The 23,809-nt window shown below is 35.3% G+C and overlaps 1 protein-coding gene across 1 annotated transcript; it reads right to left on the minus strand.

Moving 5' to 3' along the window:
* Positions 1-6,225: 6,225 nt before the first annotated feature.
* Positions 6,226-9,922, minus strand: LOC131873690 (putative receptor-like protein kinase At3g47110). The gene is made up of 2 exons (XM_059216873.1): positions 7,173-9,922; positions 6,226-7,068 (listed from the first exon to the last, which is right to left on the minus strand). Exons 1-2 carry the CDS (start codon positions 9,886-9,888, stop codon positions 6,629-6,631), a joined length of 3,156 nt encoding a protein of 1,051 aa, XP_059072856.1. The 5' UTR covers positions 9,889-9,922; the 3' UTR covers positions 6,226-6,628.
* Between the last annotated feature and the right edge of the window lie 13,887 nt (positions 9,923-23,809).

The following is a 23,809-nucleotide window of genomic DNA, read 5'->3' on the forward strand; positions in this document are numbered from 1 at the left end:
GTAGGAGAATGCAAGTGGAGTAAAATAGGTATTTTAGATAAAATAAAAGTTTTGTTTTCATCAAAAGGGATGCAACTTGCATTTGTAGGATTTTGCAAGTGGGGGAACCATTCATAAATAAATAATGATTTATTTAAATGCAAATGGATTTTTAATCAAATGTAAATTCAATTAAAAGGAAAAAGGGGTTTTAGTTAAATAAATAAGATTTATTCAATTAAATGGCTAAAAGGGTACTTAATCAAACCTTAGTTTAATTAATAGGTTAGGTTAGAAGAAATAGATTTTAATCAAGTGTTTAATTTGATTAATAGGCTGATTGGAAGAATAGGGATATTAATTAAACCTTAGTCTAATTAATAGATGAATAAATGATGAATAAATGATGATTAAATGAATAAAATTCATTTAATTAGTTGTGCAAGTTTTAGGTGTCTACAAAAAGCACTTATCTAATTGTCCAAGTTCAATTTTTTAACAAATATACTATTTTTTGACTTGTTTCAAATCAATGATTTTAATAAAATTATACCATAATTGTAAACATTTTTGTTGTAGCACCCACCCCATTCCATATTTTGCATTTTAGAAACCCTATCCTAAGATTTTATTTTATTTTATTTTATTTTTTTTAAAGGTAAGTGCTATCATTAATGGGGATAGCTCCCTATATTGCTTAAAACTATGAAAAATTACATATAGATTTAGACTAGAGAGACCCTGTCGACCATACACTTCCAATATATTCCCATACTAATAGCCCATATATATCATCCAACACTACCCCCAAATTATAACTGCCCCCTAATGGTTTGATAGATCACAGCTACGAATTCTCCAATGTTGATTGCATTGCGGGTGGACTTCTCTGGAAGCCACCAATCATCAGACTCGGTCATTGTTTCAAAAGGTTCCATATTTCCATTGAATACTGCACAACTAAATACCTCCCACGCATCTTCACCAAATATCTTTAATCACTCATGTTACTCCTTCCAGACTTCTCTGCGGGCCATCTCCTGGATGGTATCACTATCAACAGATTCCTCATCCCCTTCAAACTCCTCACTCTCCTCACCATCCTCTACAAATTCATCATCCCCTACAGAATCCTTAGTATCAGAGGGTAGGTAGTTGTCAAACTGCAAGTACACTTTCAGTATGCTCACTTTGACAGACTCCTCCATGCTTAAGATGGTGTTCGCAACATTGTTCGCGATGAATGGCTTTATAAATCCTACCAGCAATTCAACCACGCACTCCTCGAAGTCGATGATATCCACCAAAGGCAGGAGAATAGCTTCCATCACCATAGCATCACACCAGTGCCTTTCAAAATTTAGAGGGATGCCCACGAGCCCCCGGACAGAGTCATACACATAGTCTTCTGTGAGGAACAGGTTTCTCAACTGCATATTCAACATGTTTTCGCAGATCACACAACTAACCATACCAAAATATGCCATTGCTAAGTATATCTCTACAAAGTTACCAAAACGGCCCTCGCACTTTCATAGCTTGCCTTCATCGGGGGGATCGACATATATGACCGTGATTTGAAATATCCATCAATTATGTCCTATCCATATCCTGATAGGATCTCCCATTCTGCATTATACCATTACCGATGTGGTGGCTAATTCTAGGCATCATGATGGACTACTCCAGGGCCATGTGATCCAACCGCCAAAGAGCCTATTTTTCTGCTTGATTTTTCAATCTCGTACTTCACCAGTGTTTATCAAGGTGCCACCACAATGTGTCGGCAAGCTGGTAGGGTCAAAAATTCGCAAGCATGCTACCCGATCCCCTGTCGAGGATATCTTTAACTGTCCTTCAAGAATTGTCCTTTGATATCCTTTGGAGCAGATGCCTAGCAAAAGTAAACAGGGTCATCATTTCCTCCAACTCTGATGTTTGCAAGGTAATCGACCACCTGATTCCCTTCTCTCTAGACATGCCCAATCTCATAGCTCTCAATTATTCTTAGATGCTCTTTTATCATGGGAACCCATTTATTAAGCTTCCACTTATGAAATCTTGACCGACTGATCCCATCTAATCGGTGAGTCACCCTCAATTATGATTCGAGAGAGTCCCTACCTAATACAAAGATGGAGTCTTGCTTCTAATGCATGAATCCTTGCTTCATTGTTCATGGCGACTCCAATTCCCCCAAACAGCCCATGAAGGATATTGCCCTGCTCATCACAGATTATGGCACCTAAACCTGATTCCCCTAGATTCACCTTACTGGCACCGTCAAAGTTCAATTTTGACCAACCTCTTAGAGGCCCATCTCTTCTCCATTTGTGCATCCCAATTAGTATATATTTTAGGACTGCTTATTATTTTCTTTCCATTTATTACTTCTTCTATTGCAGCTTTAATCTTTTCTACAAGCTTGACTTGTGACAATGATGCCTCCTTGAAAATTCTCCTATTCCTTTCTTTCCAGATATGCCATACCACTAAGGAAGGTCCAATTAGCCATAAATCACCCTATCCTAAGATTTATATTTAATACTTATATAATAAAAAATTAAATTCTCATAAGATAATTTTTTTTCAGTAGATTTTTTTACTGAAAAACTGCATTGAGAAGACAAATTAAGAAAGTAAAAATCAATTGTCATTTGTAGATTTTATGGTTTTGATCAAGTGCTATTTTGTATGGAGAATAGTCTAATTTTGTATGGAGAATAGTATATCCCTCTTTTAAGTGTTCTTTTCTATTTTGCAAGCTAAGATCTACTTTCTCTTATAATTAAATGTACAAACTATAGGAAACTGTACTAATTTTTTTTTTTTAAAGAAACACACTTAAATGTACAAAACTATACAAAAACTACACTAATACGTTCTTTGAAAAAGTACACATATATCTTCCATTATACTCTAAAATTTGTGCCTCTATAACAATAAATAATAATAGCTTTTAAGCAATCTTTTCTACTTTACAAGTTCTATTTTATTTATTATAATTAAATGTACAAAACTATATTAATACTTTTTAAAAAATAAATCTTAAATTAGTATTTTAATTTACCACAATTAATTAGATAAAATTCTATTATAGTTTTTATTTTTGTTTTATTTTAATAATTCAAAAATATTACTAATAAAATTTACTTTCGTAAATCCACTTGATTTTAATAGAGATTACCATGAAATTATTTATTATTTTTATTAAATATTTCAACCAAAAGAAAATTCACAACAGAATACAAACCTGGTATATGAAAGATGAAAAAATAAAAATAAAAATTACTTATTAATAATAAAATTTACTTTCATAAATCCACTTGATTTTAGTAAAAATTACCATTAAATTCCTTATTATCTTCATTAAATATTTCAACGAAAAGAAAATTCCGAACAGAATGCAAACTTCATAATAATTACTTCCTACTCTTTTAACAGACTAAACTATTAATCTGCAAAACATTAGTTAAAATTTGCTCTATAGAGAATTAATATTTTGAAGCCTATCAAATATTTCTCCACATTGAAAAAACAGAAACCTTTCTCTGTAAGTTCCCTGTTGTGGTGATAGGGAATAATTGACAACTTGCCAATGTTGATAGAAATGAAATAGACCAAAACAAAACACAAAAACAGAGCATGGAGAGAAACAGAGCAGCACACAAGGAAGACAAATTTTTAATTATCAGATCATATTTTCATTCTTCCTTTTTTTATCTCCAAAATGATTACAAAATGCCTCTTTTAATGGAGGTCTTAGATGTTTCTAGAATGGGCAGAGGTAGCTGGAAACTTCCAAAATTTTGCATATAAAATAATGTTTTAAGACTATAGATGGTACGGTGGACAGGTTGGAGTAGATGTAAGTCCTGCTAATTCTGTAAACATTTGTGCATACGGAGCATGTGGATGGGGTAGGTGAGATTAGACTCCAACACTCCCCCTTAATCTCAACTACCAATATTCTATCCATTCTTTTGTTCTTTCCAGCTTTCTTCAACTATCTTCCCTTTTTGTCTGTGATCTCTGCCTTGGTTTTCTTGCTAACTTGCTGTTGCTACAGCTGCTGCAATTTTCAGCATTCACAATGTCTTCTCTTTAACTGATAGCCTCCTCTGATTTTCTGATTTCTTTCATGAACTTCTCTTTCTTTCTTGTCCTCCAATTTTCTTCAACTGCTGTTGTAGTCTCTCAATTTCTTTGGTTTGAAGTCTTCAAAACATCATACAATCAGTAGTTACCTTCCTAGACAATGGTTTCTTTTTGCTAGAAACATTTTTAATCCCTTTTAGATATTCAAAGCTTTCATTACTTCTATTGTTCTTCACATATGAACATTTGTACAATCTTTTGAACATACCTGTGAGCTTTTGCCAACTAGGTCCATAAGTCCATCCACAATCCATTTTTATACAACCTCGTATTGATTCTTTCTTCCAACACATTTTTTCAGAATGATTTCTTAAACCACAAATTTTACATGGATGTAAGTCCCAACACATTTCTTTTGTGTGTCCTTCTCTATTGCAATGAAAACACTTTATACAATGCCTTTTATGGGCTGTTTTGTTTGAACTAGTAGCATCATTTTCTTTTCCTGTGACATATCCAAGACCTTCATACTTTGGCCTCATTATAGGCTCAATAGGCTCTCTAATTCCTTGTTCTTGTTTTCCCAATCCTTGACCTTTATAACCCATTTTCTTCATGATCTTTAAAACAATATTCTTATCATCACAACTAACATAATTTGCAAACACATTCTCATTTTCTTTCTTACTTTCTTTATCACAAACAGTTTCAACTAAATCACTTTCACCAAATGATGAACACAAATCTTCTGTGTCACATGAAGCATCACTAACTAGTGGTTTTAACTTCAAACATTCATTCTCTTGTTTCAGATTTAAAATTTCCCTTTTTTGTAAACTGTTTTCTTCTTCTAACCTTTTTGACATTTCTTTCAAATCATCAAACTTCCTTTTGACATCATCAAATAACTGTAATTTCTCTTCTAATTCCTTATTTTTATCTTTAACTTCATTCAATTCTTTTTCAAGATTATAATTTTCATCTAACAGTTCACATTTTTCCATTTGCTTCTCTTTTAAAAGAAATATCATTTCTGAAATTTTCTCCTTACATTCCTTCAATTCTTCTTTTAAATCATTTGTTTTCTCTTTCTTTACTCTGTCCACTTTACCTATTGAAACAAAAAAATAAGAATAAACTTACCTTACCCTGACACTTGACTATGTTTCTGCTGCTGCAAATTTCTTTCTTTAAACAACTCTGTATACCTTCACAATCTTTACCCAACAACTTACACTTCCAGTCTGCTAGAGTCTTCTCCTTTTGACAGCCTTTTTAACTGCTATGGCCTCCTTTATGGCCTCCTTTTCCTCAAACTTCTGCAACTCATCTCACCTCTTGGTTGCAATATTTTCAAAAAATATAATATGACATTTTTTTCTTCAAGAATTCTTCTCTTTCATTTAGCCTTATATTGACCTTGACCAACTACGGTGGCCTCATGAGGAACCTCAACTCCTCTTTTTCTTGGGTCTTCCTTCAGCTTGGATTGGCTGCTTGACTTTCACCAATACCATTCAGCGGCGGTTTCCACTATGCACAGTGGCACACTTAATACAATATGCGATCTGTTCTACAGAACCAATAGATCAATCCTTGCACCAGATTCTTTTAGCATTCACCTCACCACTTCTGGGTCTTCGAGCTCTTTAGCTAACTGCATCAATAGATTTATGATCTCTAATCTTGACAGCTACAACGTCTTCAATACAAGAGTTTTCTGAAATCACTCTTTTAAACACTTAGATATGGCATTTAAAAGTCTACAAATGAAATAGCAGCACTCATAAAATAACTAACAGCTGCACATTTTTAACTAACTGCTGCTCTAGATTAACGAACCCAAAAAAGACCTCAATGTTGTCAACATTAAAAGTCCTAAGGATTCTTCCAACTTTTAGGCTCTTGCACAGCTTGTGATTGGAATCTTGCACATTACATTCTTACCCTTGGGCTTTTCTGCCTCTCCAGGAAACTGTAAGCCTTTGGCTCTGATACCACTGATAGAAATGAAATAGACCAAAACAAAACACAAAAACAGAGCATGGAGAGAAACAGAGCAGCACACAAGACAAATTTTTAATTATCAGACCATATTTTCATTCTTCTTTTTATTATCTCCAAAATGATAACAAAATGCTTCTTTTAATGCAGGTCTTAGATGTTTCTAGAATGGGCAGAGGTAGCTGGAAACTTCCAAAATTTTGCATATAAAATAATGTTTTAAGACTATAGATGGTACGGTGGACAGGTTGGAGTAGATGTAAGTCCTGCTAATTCTGTAAACATTTGTGCATACGGAGCATGTGGATGGCGTAGGTGAGATTAGACTCCAACAAATGTGAATAAAAATAAATATTTTGAGAGCTCTGCTACATATTATCGGTTTGATAAAATTATGAGAGCCAATAAATAACCACTTGCCAATCATTTTACACTGGAAAATCTACAATAATGTTGAATGATAAAATTCTGAACGAAAATTTCCCTCAGAGAAGGCTTGACCCATGCAAACACAAAACCAACTATTCAAACTATTTTATGTTTCTTTTCAGAATGAGGAACTTTGGCTATAATCATCATTGCCACCAACATTTCTGCTATTTAGCAACGATGATAACTCTATCTGAAATGTTGTTCTTGAAGCAACTCCAAGAAAACTGTCTCTGATAATATGCAATATTTTTACAACGTCAATCATGCTTGGCCGTTCTTCTGGAGATTCTTTTGAACAAAGCAAACCCACACAGATAAGTTCCCTGAGGCAATTCAATACCTTATTTTCATCATTGTTCAGCTCAGCACTCATCAAATATCTATCAATCACTTCATCTATTGTATTCGGAAAACATCTGCTCACCCACTTATGCAAGTTCATTCCTTCTATGAATATGCTGCTGGTTGGCTTCTTTCCAGTCATCATCTCTAATAACATTATTCCATAGCTGTAAACATCTCCTTTTGTAGTAACATGTCCACTCACTCCATATTCTGCATTCAAGACACTCATGATAAGTCTTCACATTCACTATTTTTCAAAACAAATGCCATAAAAAAAATTAAAATTGTATATAATTAGCAAATTGAATTTAAACCTGGAGCAATGTATCCAATGGATCCTTTCAGGGTATGTGTAGAAGTGTATGAATCCATGGAGTTACCGAGACACAATCTTGAAATGCCAAAATCTATCAAATAGGCTGTCATGTCCTCGCCAAGAAGCACATTGCTGGGCTTTAGATCACAATGGATGACTTGCACAAAGCATCGGTGATGAAGGTACTCCATGCCTTGTGCAACGTCCAACGCTATGCCCAGCCTCTGAATCAAATCCAAGCGACACAGTTGACCTTGAGAACTTTCTTCGCCTGCAGGATATAAAAACTTGTCTAGGCTGCCATTTGCCACAAGAGGAAAAATTAAGGCTTTCACATCTGGATCTGAATAAGAGGTTATGATTTTAAGAAGATTTCTATGTCGGACTCTCCTTAAAACATTGCACTCTCTATCAAAACTTTTCCGTGCATTTTCATCCAGGATATTAAGAAGTTTGATAGCAACCATTGTGCCATCTTTCAGAGCCCCTCTGAACACTTTTCCAAAGCTACCAACTCCTAACAAGTTGGCTCCATTAAATCCATCAGTAGCGGTGAGAAGTTCTTGAAATGAAACTTTCTGAGGGCCCACGTCAAAGGGTTTCAAGATCTTAGACCGTGTCTTGCAATAGCATCTCCACAAGAAAAACATGACTACACAACATATAACAAACACTCCAGTACCAATGGGTATGAAGACACTTTTCAGATGCCTGGGACTTTTATGTTTGGGACAAGGGCATGGTGGCAACATTACCCAAGGTCCACAAAGGCCAAGATTTGTAGTAAATGATGTTGCATTAAGCTTTTTGAAAACACCATCTTTTGGGACTTCCCCTGACAACTTGTTTATAGATAAGTTAAGATGCTGAAGCGCTTTAAGCTTTACCAAAGTCAATGGTATCCTTCCAGACAAATTGTTGGACGAGAAATCTAAGCCTTTGAGATCTTGAAGTTTCCCTACAGAAGTAGGAATTGAACCTTCGAATTTATTAAAAGAAAAATTCAGGTATTCAAGTGCTAGACAATTTCCTATTGTATTTGGAATATAGCCTTTTAAATGATTTGCTGAAACATCTATAATTTGAACTTTATCCATCTTGCTGAGTTCTGCAGGGAGGGGGCCCTCCAACAAATTATTTGAAAGGTTGAAAAATGAAAGCAAATTTGAAATTCCTGCCACCTGCGAAGGTATATGTCCTCGGAGCTTGTTGAATGAGAGATCAAGTGCTTCCAACTTTCTGCATTCACCTAAACTTGAAGGAATAGTCCCTGTTAACTCGTTGCCTGCAAGGAAAAGATATCTTATCTGCTGGAGGTGGGCAAGGGAGTCCGGAATATTTCCAGAAATATTATTGTACTCAAGAGCTAGAAGACCTAGGTTCTCTAGCCGACCAATCTCCATTGGGATGGTTCCTTGTAAATTATTTAAACCCAAGTAGAGTCTTTCTAACCTTTGGAGCCTACCGATTGCAGAAGGAATCGCACCTGTCAAAAGATTTTCAGCTAAAGCTAGTAGAGTTAAATTGGTGAGGTTTCCAATCTGCCAAGGAATTTTTCCCGTTATTCTGTTGTGATCTAAGTAAAAAATTTCTAGATTTGTAGAAAGCTGTCCCACAGATGAGGGTATGAATCCTGTGAAATGATTACTTGCACACTCTATTTCTCTAAGAAGAGAACAATTAATAAGAGCAGTGAGAAAGGGTAAGCTTGTGGTGCTACCACTAGTAAACTGATTACCCCACAAATAGAGGCGCGTAAGGCTACGCAACTTTCCCAACTCTGAGGGCACTATTCCACTCAGCCGGTTATCGGCTAAGCTGATCGTTTGAAGTTGCGAACAATTGAAGAGAGTGACGGGAATCCTGCCGCTGAAATTGTTGTCAGTCATATACAATCCTCTCAAGTGGATAGTACTAGAGAACAACTTCGTTGGAATCTCTCCAGATAAGTAGTTTCCAGTGACGTCAATTTCCTGCAGAGAAGTGCAATTTGACAAGGAGGAAGGAATTCCTCCGGTAAGATAATTGATACTCAAACCCAACAAACTGAGTTGAGAAAGCATGCCCAGTTCCCAAGGAATATACCCCTCAAAATTGTTCTCGGACAAATCTAAATAGTTCAAAGAGGATATGTTCCCCAAGGTGTTGGGAATGCTACCTGTCAAATTATTTCGGGCAAGCTGAAGGAATGATAATTTTGGGAGAAATCCCAGAACTGAAGGAATCCCTCCAGTCAAATGGTTTTCCATAAGAGAGATAATGGTTATACTGTAGCAGGCACCAAGAGTCGCTGGAATTGAACCTTCCAACTGATTTGTGTATAAGGCCAAAAACTGAAAGCGAGGGAGGCTTCCTAACTGATAGGGAATATGACCACGAAGGTAATTAGTACTGAGGTCAAGAATCCTAAGAAATGAGAGATTGCCGAGGAAAGGAGAGATGGTACCTACCAAACCAACTGTGGAGAGATTGAGAGAGACGACCCTTTGCCTGCGGAGAGAACAGGTGACACCTTTCCAGTTGCAGAATGAGACGTTGGAAGTCCATGTTGTGAATGAATTGAATTGATCATAGGCAATTGCGGACTTGAATGCCAAGAGAGCCTGCTCATCGGTAGCATTGCTTGTGTGAGGATGTAGTAAAGAACGCGATGACTCAACAGGGCAAGGAATGGTAGCATTTAAAAGTATAATGAGTAAAAATGGAGCGGTCATTGTGCAGCTCAAAATCCTATAACACTACTTAACAAAACACATACAACTTAGTTCGGAAGTGCCAGTGCCATGAAGCACGAGACATATAAATAACTTGTTATTGGGTACAATTGATGGCTACAGAAATGCGTATTCCCGGTGGCTACGGAATTGTAGGACGCGTTTTCATAAATAAGTCAGGCATTCATGGTACAAATCAACACAACAGTCAAACAGAAGTGGGAAAATAAAACAAATTCCATTAGAAAATTAGTCCCAAGACTGACGTTGTCAAAACCCATGTTCTCATGCGGCTGTAAAAATTGAAAATAAGCTTAGAAATAAGCAGCAGCTACTTATTATATTTGGGTTTACCATTTTTTTTCATCTTCTTTTTATTTGCTTATAATTTTAATTTGCAAGAAATACTACAAATAATTTCAAATAATTAGATAGTAAAAAAAATTCTAAAAAGTAGGTGCTCCTATATTTTAAAAAAATATACAGATCTAAAAAGTAAGTGCTCCTATTTTTTTTTAAAAATATTTCAAATAATTAGATAGTAAAAAAAATTCTTCACAAGATTACCTTTTCTTTAAAAAAAATAAAATTTTATTCACCATAAACTTCTATCTTCATAAAAAAGAAATTTCATTCTTCCTTAAAAATAGAAGCTTCCACCTCCATAAGACCCCTGCCTTAGAATCTATGAGTACACTAAATTAACTTAACGACAATCGCTCCCCCTAACTACCTGGTGTCATGGAATAGGGGAAGAGTACCAATAGATAACATAGTTCCAATAACCGTCACCTTATTGTCATTTTGACCCCCCAATAGCTGTCATAGTGAAAACACCATTAATAAATTTGTTTTGTACCAATAGCTGATCATTTTTTGTAATTAATTGGCCCATTTGTGCACAACTATCGGAACATTTGTCCCATTTGTGTACCACTATTGGATCATTTGTGCACCACTATTGGGACATTTGTCAACAAGTACTAGTGATTTTGAGTTGACGGGTACTGGAACATCTTTAGTTAGGTATCAGGGGACACTTTGAAATGTGCACTTTTTGACCTTTGTGCGCATAACTGATTCGACAGTGTGCATTGTTACTACCCAAAGCCAGATCAATAGCTATAAGCAGTTAAGTCGCATACGAAGACAACTAAAAAAAAAAATCAAAATCCGATGTACCGTTTAGGATCTGTGAGTGAACGAAGTTAGCTATGATGATTACTGGTGCTCTTCCCCTAAGTGTGAGATATTAATAGCGGACTGACAATTTCAAAGCGCTTCAACTATTATTAAAAGTAATGGACCACTTGAAATATTAAATGTGTCTGCAAACTTACCCGAGATTTTTTCGCTCAGTTACTCTCAGTTCAATATTTTAATTTTCTGTACAGTTAATGCGAGTTGAATATTTTGTCGGTTCACGCGTTTTCCGAAACATTCGGATGGACTGTGCGTACAATAGTGAAACGCTAGAATACGTTATTAAATTGACCGACATTATGACACGTTCCACTACCATTTATTTAATATATGCTTTTCGCATTTTTTAATATTGTTGAAATGATAAAAGCTCGGCTCGGATCCAACAATTTTTTTGTCTTTAAAAAAATAAACCTACTTATTTGTGTCCCTTAAATGGAAATATTAAAAGGTGGAGATTTGTAGGGAAAAGTTTTGTTTAGATAAAAACTAAAATTATCATAGGGGAAAGGATTCACTAGATGAGTGCGTTCCAAAAGTTGTTGATTTAATACTCTTATATTTGCTAATTTAATGTCCAACCTTTGTGTAACATTGCACCAATAGTTGTATGACAAGTACCAATAATTGAATGAAATATACCATTTGTTGTGAAAAGTAACCAATCATGTGATGCCACATCAGCTGCACAAGTATTGGGGCCCTTTTGCACACCTATTGGTCTCACTATTTTTTGGGGCTGTTTTGGACATCTTGGCAAAAAGCATGCTGATGTGGCATCATATTTGATGATGTGGCCCTGAAACCTTAGTTATAAGCAGGGGACTTGCCAAGTAAACTACTGTAAAAAAATCGAAGTAATTTGAAATTTCCACATAAGATTTTGAGAAACACGAAGTTAGGGTGCACAACTACTGGGTCCTTTCCCCTAGTTCAAAAATCAGGGGTGAGCATCTACTTAAAGAATCCAAAAAAAAAAACCCAATTAAATAATACCAGTAGACACTAAATTGATAATGATATTTTACATTTCTTTTATTAAAATTAAAAAATTATTATTATATTTTAATACAATGTTTAATTATAATAATATATTTAATTATTATTATATTTATTAATAATATTTTAATATATTCCTTTCATGTTTTTTAATATTGTTGAAATGATAAAAGTTTGGCTTGGATTCAACAATTTATTTATTTGTGTCCATTAAATCATTAAAAGTTGAGAATAATATTTTACATTTCTTTTCTCCAAATACAAAAATTATCATTATATTTTAATACAATTAAACATATTTTAATATAATGTTTAATTATAATATTTGATAGTTATTTGATTTATATTGCATTGCTTCTGGCTTTGATTGTGTGAGAGTTTTTTTCATCAACGTTTCATTTTTACTCCTTTCGATCTCTATCTCATCTTGATGATGGATCACGGAGTATGATCCGAAACATTGATGGAAAAACCTCTCATACAATCAAAGCCAGAAGCAGTGAAGTATAAATTTCATGGATTGTGAAAATCTATTAGCATTAAGTTATTTGATTATTAATTATGCCGAAGGTATTCCCTTATATGAAATGGACAACCTCAAAGAAAAGATCTATAGGAGAAGAGCACCAGTAGTTGAGCATGTATCAATTGTTGTGAGGGTTGTTGATACCTTTTGTTCCAAAAATTGAACAAATAAAACCTATTGTTTGAAACATAAAATATCAATTTTTGTTAGGAAATGCACCAATAGTCCTTAAGAAATGTACCAATTGTTGTTAGGAGATGTACTAATATTGTAAAAAGTAACCAATCAGGTGATGTCACATCAGCTGCACAACTATTGGGTTTCTTTTGCACACCTATTGGTCTCACTTTTTTGGGGGGGTTGTTTTGGGCACCTTGGCAAAAAGCATGCTGATGTGGCACCATACTTGATGATGTGGCACTGAAAGCTTAGTTATAAGTAAGGGACTTGCCAAGTAAGCTATTGTAAAAAATTGGGAGTGATTTGAAATTTCCACGTAGGATTTTGAGAAGGGCGAAGTTAGGGTGCTCAACTACTGGTGCTCTTCCCCTAATTGAAATTGCTTCTTAACTTAACAAGATTATTGAAATCATCTTGACCATTCATTTTTACTGTTCCACCATCTACTAGAAGATATGATTAACTCTACAGGATTTCGTATTTGTTATTATAGAGTTAAATTAATTGTATATATAAACTCATTTAATAATAATTTCATTCTCCTGTCACTCTGCTCATAATAAGAAGATTGAAATACTCTTTCTTTTTAAAATATAGATTTATATGTTTAATGGCACATGGCACGATATTTTTCATTTTAAAAGTGTATGTTTAATGGCACATGAGAAAAGGTTTTTGTTTTTTGTGATATTTTGCCAAGATCAAGGGCTTAATGAAAAATACAATAGAGAGACAAAATATTGATAGGAATAAACCGTATTCTATCAAGATGAAAATACTGATCAACTAGATCATCAAGTGCTTCATACAATGAATATGAGCCTGCTTATATAGGCAAGGCTATATGGATATGTGAGCACACAAACATGACATGTGGCTCAATAAGAAACAAGGGTAGGTAGGAGAAACAATATAATATTCCACATGAGGTGGATCACCCACTAAATGTGGAGTGTAACAACAAGATCACACCATAAAAGGTGGATATTCTCCTACACACACTATCCCAATGTGGCACAAACACCCAAGTGTCTCATACCCAAACTACTATGAAATGCATTTCCTAAGTAAACTTAAGTAAGGTGTAATAACATCCATGATGAATAATTATTTACACCAACAGTTTTTTGATTTTTATAAACAAGAGGGTTTTTTTTGTGGCCAATGACCTTTAATTAAGCTGATAGGATTTTAGTGTGGGCTTTTTCCTGCCAAAGTGTAATACATTCCGGTCGGTTAAGTTTCCGATGGTCGATGGTTATTTTCCCAGGACTGGTGGCGTATTGGTGGCGAGCATACTTGGGTTTGTCTCTGTCGATCGACACGAATCTCGAACTATTTGTGATCCTGACGGTGGTGATGTGTTGGCGGTGAGCGTAGCATAGTTGGATTTGTCTTCGTTGGTCGGTACGAATCTCAAACTCTTTGTGATCACCAAAAGAAAGGTATACTCACCACCTAACCCTAATTTTCTCGTTGTCTTCATTTCATCAATTGTTTTGCTTTGCAAGTTAGGGTTAACCGTGAACTGTCATCTCCTTGAATTTTGCCAAGGACTTCTTAGGGTTTTCACGTCATCTGCCATTCTTTGCAAGGTAAGGCTCATTTGTTTTATTCTTCTTAGTTTTGAGCTCTTTTTGGTTTGTTAATTTCCTGCATTGTCTTCCATTTGCAAGTTGGGATTGCTTTTAGCTTTTAGGGTTCGGTGTTGGTTGACGTCGAATAGTTTAATGCCATTAATCTGCAGGGTTGTGTCATTCTGCTAGTGTTTTCTGTTATCTGTTATTCTATGCAAGGTGAGTGTGTTTTTTTTATTGCGGTTAGTTTTCCTCATTTTTGTTTGCTAATCTCCCTGTCAATTTGTTCAGTGTTGGTTGACGTCCAACAGTTTAATGCCCTTAGTCTGTAGGGTTGTGGTGTAGTGCTAGGGTTTTGTGTGATCTGTCACTTTGTTGTCATGAAGTGTGTTACTGTTGTTTTTGTTTTATTTTGGTTAGTTTTGACCTCTTTTGGGTTTGTTATTTTCTTGTCAGTCTCTTTGGTTTGGAGGTTGGAAGTGCTTTTAGCTTTTAGGGTTCGGTTTGGGTTGATGTCCAATAGTTTAATACCATTAATCTGCACTGTTGTGGCATTGTGCTAGGCTTTTCTGTTATCTATTATTCTTTGCAAGGTGAGCTTGTTTTGAATCCTCCTTTCTAGCCTCTTGTTGGAGCTCACCCAGCGTTGCAAGCTTAGATTCCTTCAAAGGTAAGTAAGTTTTTGGTTTTTAATTTATGCTTTTAGAATCCTTTCTAAAATTTTATATGGTTTATAGATCTGTTTTGAGTTAGGACCATGAGTAAATTTGAAGGGAAAGGTTTTGTTTCTTTCTTGTGCAATACAATTAATGGATTGGTTTTTTGTTAATGTGAATTAAAATTAAAATTTTGTCCAAGGAATGAGTGCTTGATGTTTATGTTGTACTGAACATGTGGAATTTATTTGAAATTTGCATTTCTAGTATTTTTCCAGAACAGGTCTTTTTCCAGAACGGATTGATGATGCTTAGCAGAGGAATTTCATAATTAGAATCCTTTCTGAAATTTTATAGGGTTTATAGATTTGTTTCAAAAAAATTTATAGGGTTTATAGATTTTTTTCGAATTAGGGCCATGAGTAAATTTGAAGAAAGAGGTTTTGTTCATCTTCTTGTGCAATGCAATCAATGGCTTGGTTTTTCGCTAATGTAAATTCAAATTACAATTTTGTCAAAGATATGAGTGCTTGATGTTTATGTTGTACAAAATGTGTGAAATTTATTTGAACTTTGAATTTATTTTAAATTGAATTGATTGGTTAAATATAAATTGGATTATACATTTTTTTTAAATATGTTTGAAATTAAATGAATTAAAAAATATATTTAATTTTAATTAAAAATAATATTAATGTTAAATATTAATTTTAATATTTTGATTAAATGTTTACAATTAATATTAATTTTTTATATATAAATTTTATGAAAATCATATCTTCTTTCAATTTTTAGTAATTATGAACAGTCTTTATGTAATGTTCTTTTCACATATTGATCATCCTTTCTTCCTTTTGTTTTAAGGAGTTGAATAATTCTTTATCAAATTTCATTGGGTGTAAGAATACATAGGGGTTTTAAAAGTATGAGCTAAGAATAGGCAAATATTTTGAGTAAAAGAAATAACTTTCATCAAATATTCCTTAAGTACGAATTTTAAATTACAATTCAATAAAAAACTATAAAATACAATTAAATGTGTGTTATAGATTTAAGAAAAAAAATTAAAGATTTTTTTATTTGGTAGATTCCATTTTTAATTCTATAAATATGTTTTTTCTCTTCAAATAAATGTCTTTTTTCTCTTCAAAATATATTAATTTTGATATTTTATTTAATAAAATTTATATGCAAAGGTTGTTGGCATTGTGTTGTCATTGATGTCAACCGGTATGGGATGATCACTAGTAGAAGAGATTTATGTGCAACACTGTTATGAGGGAGTACAGGGTGTGATATCTTGGATATCACTTTATGTTGCAGAACATTGGTAAAGATAAGAAAGATCACAAGTTAGTGCCTGACTTGTGTAATGAGATGGAGAAGTGTTGTGAGCGGTTGCCTGTGATGAAGAGGCAAAATGTTATCTGAATCACTTCAACACTGGAAGAGAAGAATGAACCGGTATGCTGCGAGGTTGGAAAACAGTAGGACTCCCACCAGATGAAGTTGCAGTCTTCTTGAGAAGAGTCAGAGTAAGTTTGAAGTGTTTGTCACCCTAACAAACCGGTAGAGGAAGGAACCGGTAAGGTGGTTGGTCGGTGATCCTACTTGGACCGACTTGAACTACCAAGGTGGCAGATAGTCGACATGGAAAACCCATGTTTGGATAAAGATAGAATGTACGTCGACATGGTTGTTGCAGGGTTGGTCAGCCTTAATGAAAGGTCACCCAAGTCATAGGATATGTCGCAGAGTTATTGCAGGGGTTTGAGGCTCGAGGTTAGGAAGACAACTACAAGCCAGCTAAGAGAAATTGAGAAGATCGAGGTGATGAAGGAAACAACCTGACAGATCTTTAGTGATTGATCGAAGGATTACCTATGAGGGTAAAAAGAAAATCCCAAGAAAAGAAAGGCATGATCGAGGAGATGCGACTATGGCAGAGATATGCATTTAGATGTTAGAAAGATCTGATTGGATTTGATTTTCCTCAAGGATGGTGAGGAAACCCTAACCGCCTAGATTTTGAATTGGCTTTTGCCGGGAAATCTGGGCTATAAGTAAAGAGGCCAAAGAGATTGTTTGTTGCTGCTGAATAGAGAGAATATTGTGTTGTTGCGAAGTGGTAGACTTCTACAAGTAAAGACAAGATCAGTTGAGTGCTTAACAAGCATCTAAAAGAGAGGGAGAGTGAACCAGGTTAAAGCATTCAACTGGTTGGAGAGAAGAACCGGTAGTTCTTATACCAACAGAGTGTGATACCAGTGATGTGTAGAGAGTGAGGTGTAGGTCCAACAGAGAAGTAGCAGGTACAAAGCAGGAAGAAGAGTGAGTCGGTAAAGGAGAGAAGGCACTTCACCGACAGAGTAAGATATTTGATAAGGTTGCACGATTCACTTGTAACATGACAACAACTTATGTATTTGAAGTTTGCATTGTGAACACTCGGTTGTACCTCGGTGGAGGGGTTGGTTCTCCTTTGGGTTGTAGCCCATAAATTTGTTAGGGGTTGTATCTCCTTGGGTTGGTGTCCTAAAGTCAAGGGTTGGTGCTCCTTGGGTTGGTGCCCTAAACTTTGTAACTGTGTTTTACTGTGAGGTTGGATTGGAGAAATAGACTCCAACAACATTGCTCACCGAGGTTATTCCCATATTATGTTTTCCTCCTATATGTTGGTGTTATGTGATGTCTCCTTTTGTGTGTATATGTATTTGAGTTAGTCTTATTACTAACCAACAAGTCTTATTTGTGCTTGATTCACAAACTAGTGTTGTTCACAAAGGAGAGCTAAAAGGAAAAGTTTTGAGAACCACTGATTCACCCCCTCCCCCTCTCAGTGGTGCATTGTGTCTAACAATTGGTATCAGAGCCAAGTTCCCAGTTAGAAGAGTGTTCTCCAACTTGGGTAGATTTCGACCTACGGACACAATGGTTTGTTTAGCACCTATTTCTGCTCCAGTATTTGATGGTTCAAACTTTTCTATTTGGAGTTGTAGAATATAAGTTTTCTTATCTTGTTTAGGGTTCGATGTATGGATGTCAGTAGTTGATGGTCTCCCTAGAAAGATTAGTTTTTCTACTGGATGCATAGAAGAAAGAAGAAACCAATGCAATAAAAAAGACATGAAGGCTATTTTCAGTGCACTCACCGGTGATGTCTCTTCACGGGTGGACAGGTGTAAGACAACAAAGAGCTTATAAGAAGCATTGAAGAAGTTCTATGGAAATGAACCCTCAACAGTAGATCCTGCATTTGAAGGAAATATGAGAAATACATCTCATATTTATCTGGATGAGGAAGATAGATCTTCTAGCAGCCACAACTATGAAGAAGATGGTGCTCAACTTCTTGTGGTCCAAGAATCTAAAAGTGGTTGGGCAACCACCTCTCCTCAACAAGATAAGCTGAGCAGTGATGATGATGAAGAGGAAGATATGGAAGATAGATATGGCCATCAAGATCCCTCAGATGATGAAGAAGCAGGAGAAGTTGACCTTGAAGGAGAACTTGTAAATACACTTGAAGAACTCAGTAGAGTTAAAAGAGAATACAAGCTATTCAAGAAAGATGCTATTGTGGAACAAAATTGGTTAGTCAAATGCCTTGAAGAATCAAAGAAATGCATCTCAGAGTTGAAGACTCAGGCAAAAGACACCAAGGTATGCCGGTGTGAAGATCTAGCCTCTCAGCTAGAGATAAAGGAAGAAAAACTTTAGTGGCTTCTTGAAGAAAACAAAGGGAAGAGCTTTCCAGTTAGATGTGCTCCTTGAAAGAAGGTTGCCCTGACCACAACCATTGTGGACTTGTAGACAAAAGTGAATATCAACACTACAAGAAGGTATCTTCATACTGATCCCAAAGGGAAGGGGAAGATGGGAGAAGAAAACCTCATAGAAAGCAGAAATATGAGGAAGCGGCAAAGGAGACCCTCCACCGGTAGAGGGAAAAGAAAGGCTACTACTCATAGGGGAAATCAAGTATGGGAGAAGGAGAAGAGATTAGATAGAAGAGTTGCTTAGAATGGACAACCAAGGGTCCATTCTCGAAAAAGAAAAGATGGGGATGCAAAACTAGAAAAATCCTCTCATGCATGGCAAAATAAATTTATAATTCATATGCCATCTTTTACCGGTTACTGTTTTGTAGGTAATTCTTATGGCCATAGAGTAGAGGAATGTGGAAAGATACCTAGAAAGAACAATATAAGATCTCATAAACAACATGCACATCAACAAAATGTATCCAAGAGTAGATACATGCATATTCCCTCTCCCAATTATGCAAATGTTGTTTGTCATAACTGCAATTGTCTTGGCCATAGAATGTTTGAATACAGGAAGAGGAACCTATAGTCATATGGAGGCCGATATAACAACTATGCTCTACAAAAAAATGGATACAGAGCATATGGAAGGCAGAGACTTGCATGGAACCAAAGGAGATATGTCCCTGCAGGAGTAAGAGGTCCACCAGTTCCTATTGCTAGTTAAAGCAGCATGAACACGAGAAGATGGTCAAACCGGTATGAAAAGAGATTTCCCAAACGTAAAGTTGGGATGGATGTTGTGTGCTACTACAGCACTATTTCTGGTTGTAATGCAGAGACTAGAAAAAGAAAAGACCCTTCAATAGAAGAAGGAAAGATCTGCTCCCTAGACTGAAAAGGGGAAGAAAAGTGAGACCAGGCAGATATGGAGGTAGAAGACCAAGGATCGACACTGTGCATTCAATGCACAAGTGATATTTCCTAAGGACTAAAGGAGATGCAGGATCTTAGGGGGGATAACGCATCTAATTTATCATTCAACCCCTCAGTAATAAAGGCAACAGGAAGACCATGTTGTTACTGGCATAAAGGAAGAAGATAACAAGAGTGTGTAGGTGTCTCCTTGACTACACACCTACAGATCAGTGATGGATCACCACTACATGATTCAATGAGTAAAGGTTAACAATTGATATCAAGTATTAACTGGTATGTGTAGGGTGTTACCGGTATGACTGCTAACAAGTACCTGCAGGGTATTTTTGACAATGAAGTTGGAAGTGAATTGCGTAACCTCGGTAGCATGAAATAAGGAGTTTATGTCTTAGGTGGTATTGGAAATGCCCTAAATGACATATGTTTGCCCCGTAGTTGATCATGCAGGTTTGCATGCTTTTGGGCTAACCATTTTTGTTTTTTGGCATAATGTTAACATTGGTATCTAACATTGTGTAAGTCCAGGATCATGTCATAAGTTGTGGTGAATACTATATAGTTGAAGGATCATCTGATGATCACACATGCACAACTCAACTGGTAGATGGTGAAGAATGGAGTTCTGGTATTGTACCTAACTGGAGATGTGGACCTGAGATGTATGACTCGAGGAGAGTTCAAGTGCCCATCATGAAGAGTCTCGTAATGAAGATCCGACTTGCTTGAACTTGCAAGGATACTGACTGCTCAAATTGCAGGAGATGGAAATTTCAGAGGTGTTGCTGGTTGACTGGCAAGTGAGTAGTATTCACTGACACATCAACAATTGGTGTCAGTTGATGGTTATGTTCCCTGCCTCAAGTGTTGTGACTTGAGAAGATGTAACAATTGATGATAAGATAACAAGTGGTATCAAAGATAGTGTTACATCTAATGAAGATAAAGGGGGAAAAAGTATTCTGTCAATGACCGATGGATACAAAGAGAAAAAATATCCTGACAGTGCCCTTTGTCATTGTGTCAAAGGGGGAGAAGAATTCAGTAGTATGTCAGATACTACAAGTGTTGACATAAATGCCAAAGGGGGAGATTGCTGGCATTGTATTGTGATTGATGTCAACCGGTATGGGATGATCACCAGTAGAAGAGATGTATGTGCAACAATGTTATGAGGGAGTACAGGGTGTGATATCTTGGATATCACCTTGTGTTGTAGAACATCGGTAAAGGTAAGAAAGATCACAAGGTAGTGCCTGACTTCTGTAATGAGATGGAGAAGTGTTGTGATCGATTGCTTGTGATGAAGAGGCATAATGTTATCTGAATCACTTCAACACTAGAAGAGAAGAATGAACCAGTATGCTGTGAGGTTGGAGAATAGCAGGACTCCCACCAGATGAAATTGTAGTCTTTTTGAGAAGAGTTAGAGGAAGTTTGAAGTGTTTGTCACCCTAACAAACCGGTAGAGGAAGGAACCGATAAGGTGGTTGGCCGGTGATCCTACTTGGACCAACTTGAAGTGCCAAGTTGGTAGATAGTCGACATGGAGTCAACATGGAAAACCCGCATTTGGATAAAGATAGAATGTACATCGACAAGATTTATGTAGGGTTGGTCAGCCTTAATGAAAGGTCTCACCCAAATCATGGGACATGTCACAGTTATTGCAGGGGTTTGAGCCTCTAGGTTAGGAAGACAACTACGAGCCAGCTAAGAGAAATTGAGAAGATCAAGGGGATGAAGGAAACAACCTGACACATCTTTAGTGATTGATTGAAGGATTACCTATGAGGGTAAAAAGAGAATTGCCAGAAAAGAAAAGGTGTGATCAAGGAGATGCGACTATGGTGGAGATATGCATTCATATGTCAGAAAGATCAGATCGTGCAAGATCTAATTGGATTTGATTTCCCTCAAGGATGGTGAGGAAACCCTAACCACCTAGATTTTGAATTGGCTTTTGGTGAGAAATCTAGGTTATAAGTAAAGAGGCCAAAGAGATTGTTTGTTGCTACTGAATAGAGAGAATATTGTGTTGTTGCGAAGTGGTAGACTTCTACAAGTAAAGACAAGGTCAGCCGAGTTCTTAACAAGCATCTAAAAGAGAGGGAGACTGAACCTGGTTGAAGCTTTCAACCAGTTGGAGAGAAGAACCGGTAGTTCTTATACTAGCAGAGTGTGATACCGGTGATGTGCAAAGAGTGAGGTGCAGATCCAGCAGACAAGCAGCAGGTGCAGAGCAGGAAGAAGAGTGAGTCAGTAAAGGAGAGAAGGTACTTCACCGACAGAGTAAGATATTTGATAAGGTTGCAAGATTCACTTGTAACATGACAACAACTTATGTATTTGAAGCTTGCATTGTGAACACTGAGTTGTATCTCAGTGTAGGGGTTGGTGCTCCTTTGGGTTGTAGCCCATAAATCTGTTAGGGGTTATAGCTCCTTGGGTTGGTGCCCTAAAGTCAGGCATTGTAGCTCCTTGGGTTGGTGCCCTAAAGTCAGGGGTTGGTGCTCCTTGGGTTGGTGCCCTAAACTTTGTAATTGTGTTTTACTGTGAGGTTGGATTGAAGCAGTAGACTCCAGCAACATTGCTCACCAAGGTTTTTCCCATATTGGGTGATGTCTCCTTTTATGTGTGTGTGTATTTGAGTTAGTCTCATTACTAACCGGCAAGTCTTCTTTGTGCTTGATTCACAAACCAGTGTTGTTCATAAAGGAGAGCTAAAAGGAAATTTTTTGAGAACCAGCGATTCACCCCCTCCCCCTCTCAGTGGTGCATTGTGTCTAACAAAGGCATTGGTGGATATAATACTTTACAATTTCTTAAAATACATCTTTACAAATTTTTTAAAATTTTAATTTATTATAATATCTACCTTTTTAGCTATTAATAGTTTACACATCCTTATCTATTGAGTTGATTAGATTAATCTATCTAATTTAATTTAAATTATTTTTTAGAAAGAAGAGGATAGAATAATTAATTTTGATAGAAAATAGTAATATTTACAATGAAGAATAGATTAAGATTTAAGAAACCTTAAAAATATGGTCTTTACATGACCCCACCAACATCATATGCATTGATTACATGCGCATGTACTAGTGGAACTCTGTAGAACTACCTTTTTTAATGTTAAATGTGTATAAAACATATATATTTTTAGAAATAAATAGATTCTTTAAATTTTAGTTTAATTTCAAATTGCAATATTATTTTTGTTTTCCTTTTATTCATAAATAATGATTTTTTTAATTTACAAAGTTTTAAAGTAAAATTTTTATTTTTTTATATTATTTATTATTTTTAAAATCAAATCTATTGTAATTTATTTCATAATTCAATTATTATTATTTTTATATTGTTTTTTGTATATTTAGATTAGTTTTATTTTGTTTTAAAGATATAGAAAAAGGTCATCTTTACTATTTTTTATTAGTTTTTTATAGATTTGTTTTATGTTGTTTTAGTCATCTACATTTTCTATTCATTTATGAAAATAATAAAACAAATTCTTATATTCAAGCTAAAACAATGTCAATCATATATTGGAAATTATTTTATAGAACTGTATTTGATCTATTTATAGGCATGATATCTTTTATATATGTAATACATGCATGGAATAAATATACATGTGTGGAAAAACATGGAGCTTAGAATTTGAAGATTATATATTTGGGTTTATTCTTATCTACTACCACGTGAACCTAAGAAAATGCTTAGGGCTTCACACACCTGAATTACACATTTTAATCATATATTGGAAATTATTTTATAGAACTGTATTTGATCTATTTATAGGCATGATATCACAAAATATTTACATTATTTATTTTCAATAAAAAATAAGAAAAAAATTAAAAAAATATATAAAAAATAATTTAAAATTAGATTCAATTGATCCACATAAACAAAAATTCTTTCCATTAGACTTAAAAAATTACATAAAACCAAAAAAAATAACAAATAATACTAATAAAATTTCATATGAGAAAAACAGATGCATATTTTCACTAAAACAGAACTGCTGCTGTTATAAAAGGACAGAAAAACCTCCTATTTCAGCACATA

The sequence above is a fragment of the Cryptomeria japonica genome, chromosome 2, assembly GCF_030272615.1.
Source record: "Cryptomeria japonica chromosome 2, Sugi_1.0, whole genome shotgun sequence".
Classification (NCBI taxonomy): domain Eukaryota; kingdom Viridiplantae; phylum Streptophyta; class Pinopsida; order Cupressales; family Cupressaceae; genus Cryptomeria; species Cryptomeria japonica.

What these genes read in the sequence shown, in the direction of transcription:
- LOC131873690 (XM_059216873.1), bottom strand. Translation starts at nt 9,888, where the DNA reads ATGACCGCTCCATTTTTACTCATTATACTTTTAAATGCTACCATTCCT. An exon ending in CATTGGATACATTGCTCCAG is followed by an intron (nt 7,069 to 7,172) that starts GTTTAAATTCAA and finishes TCTTGAATGCAG; the next exon opens with AATATGGAGTGAGTGGACAT.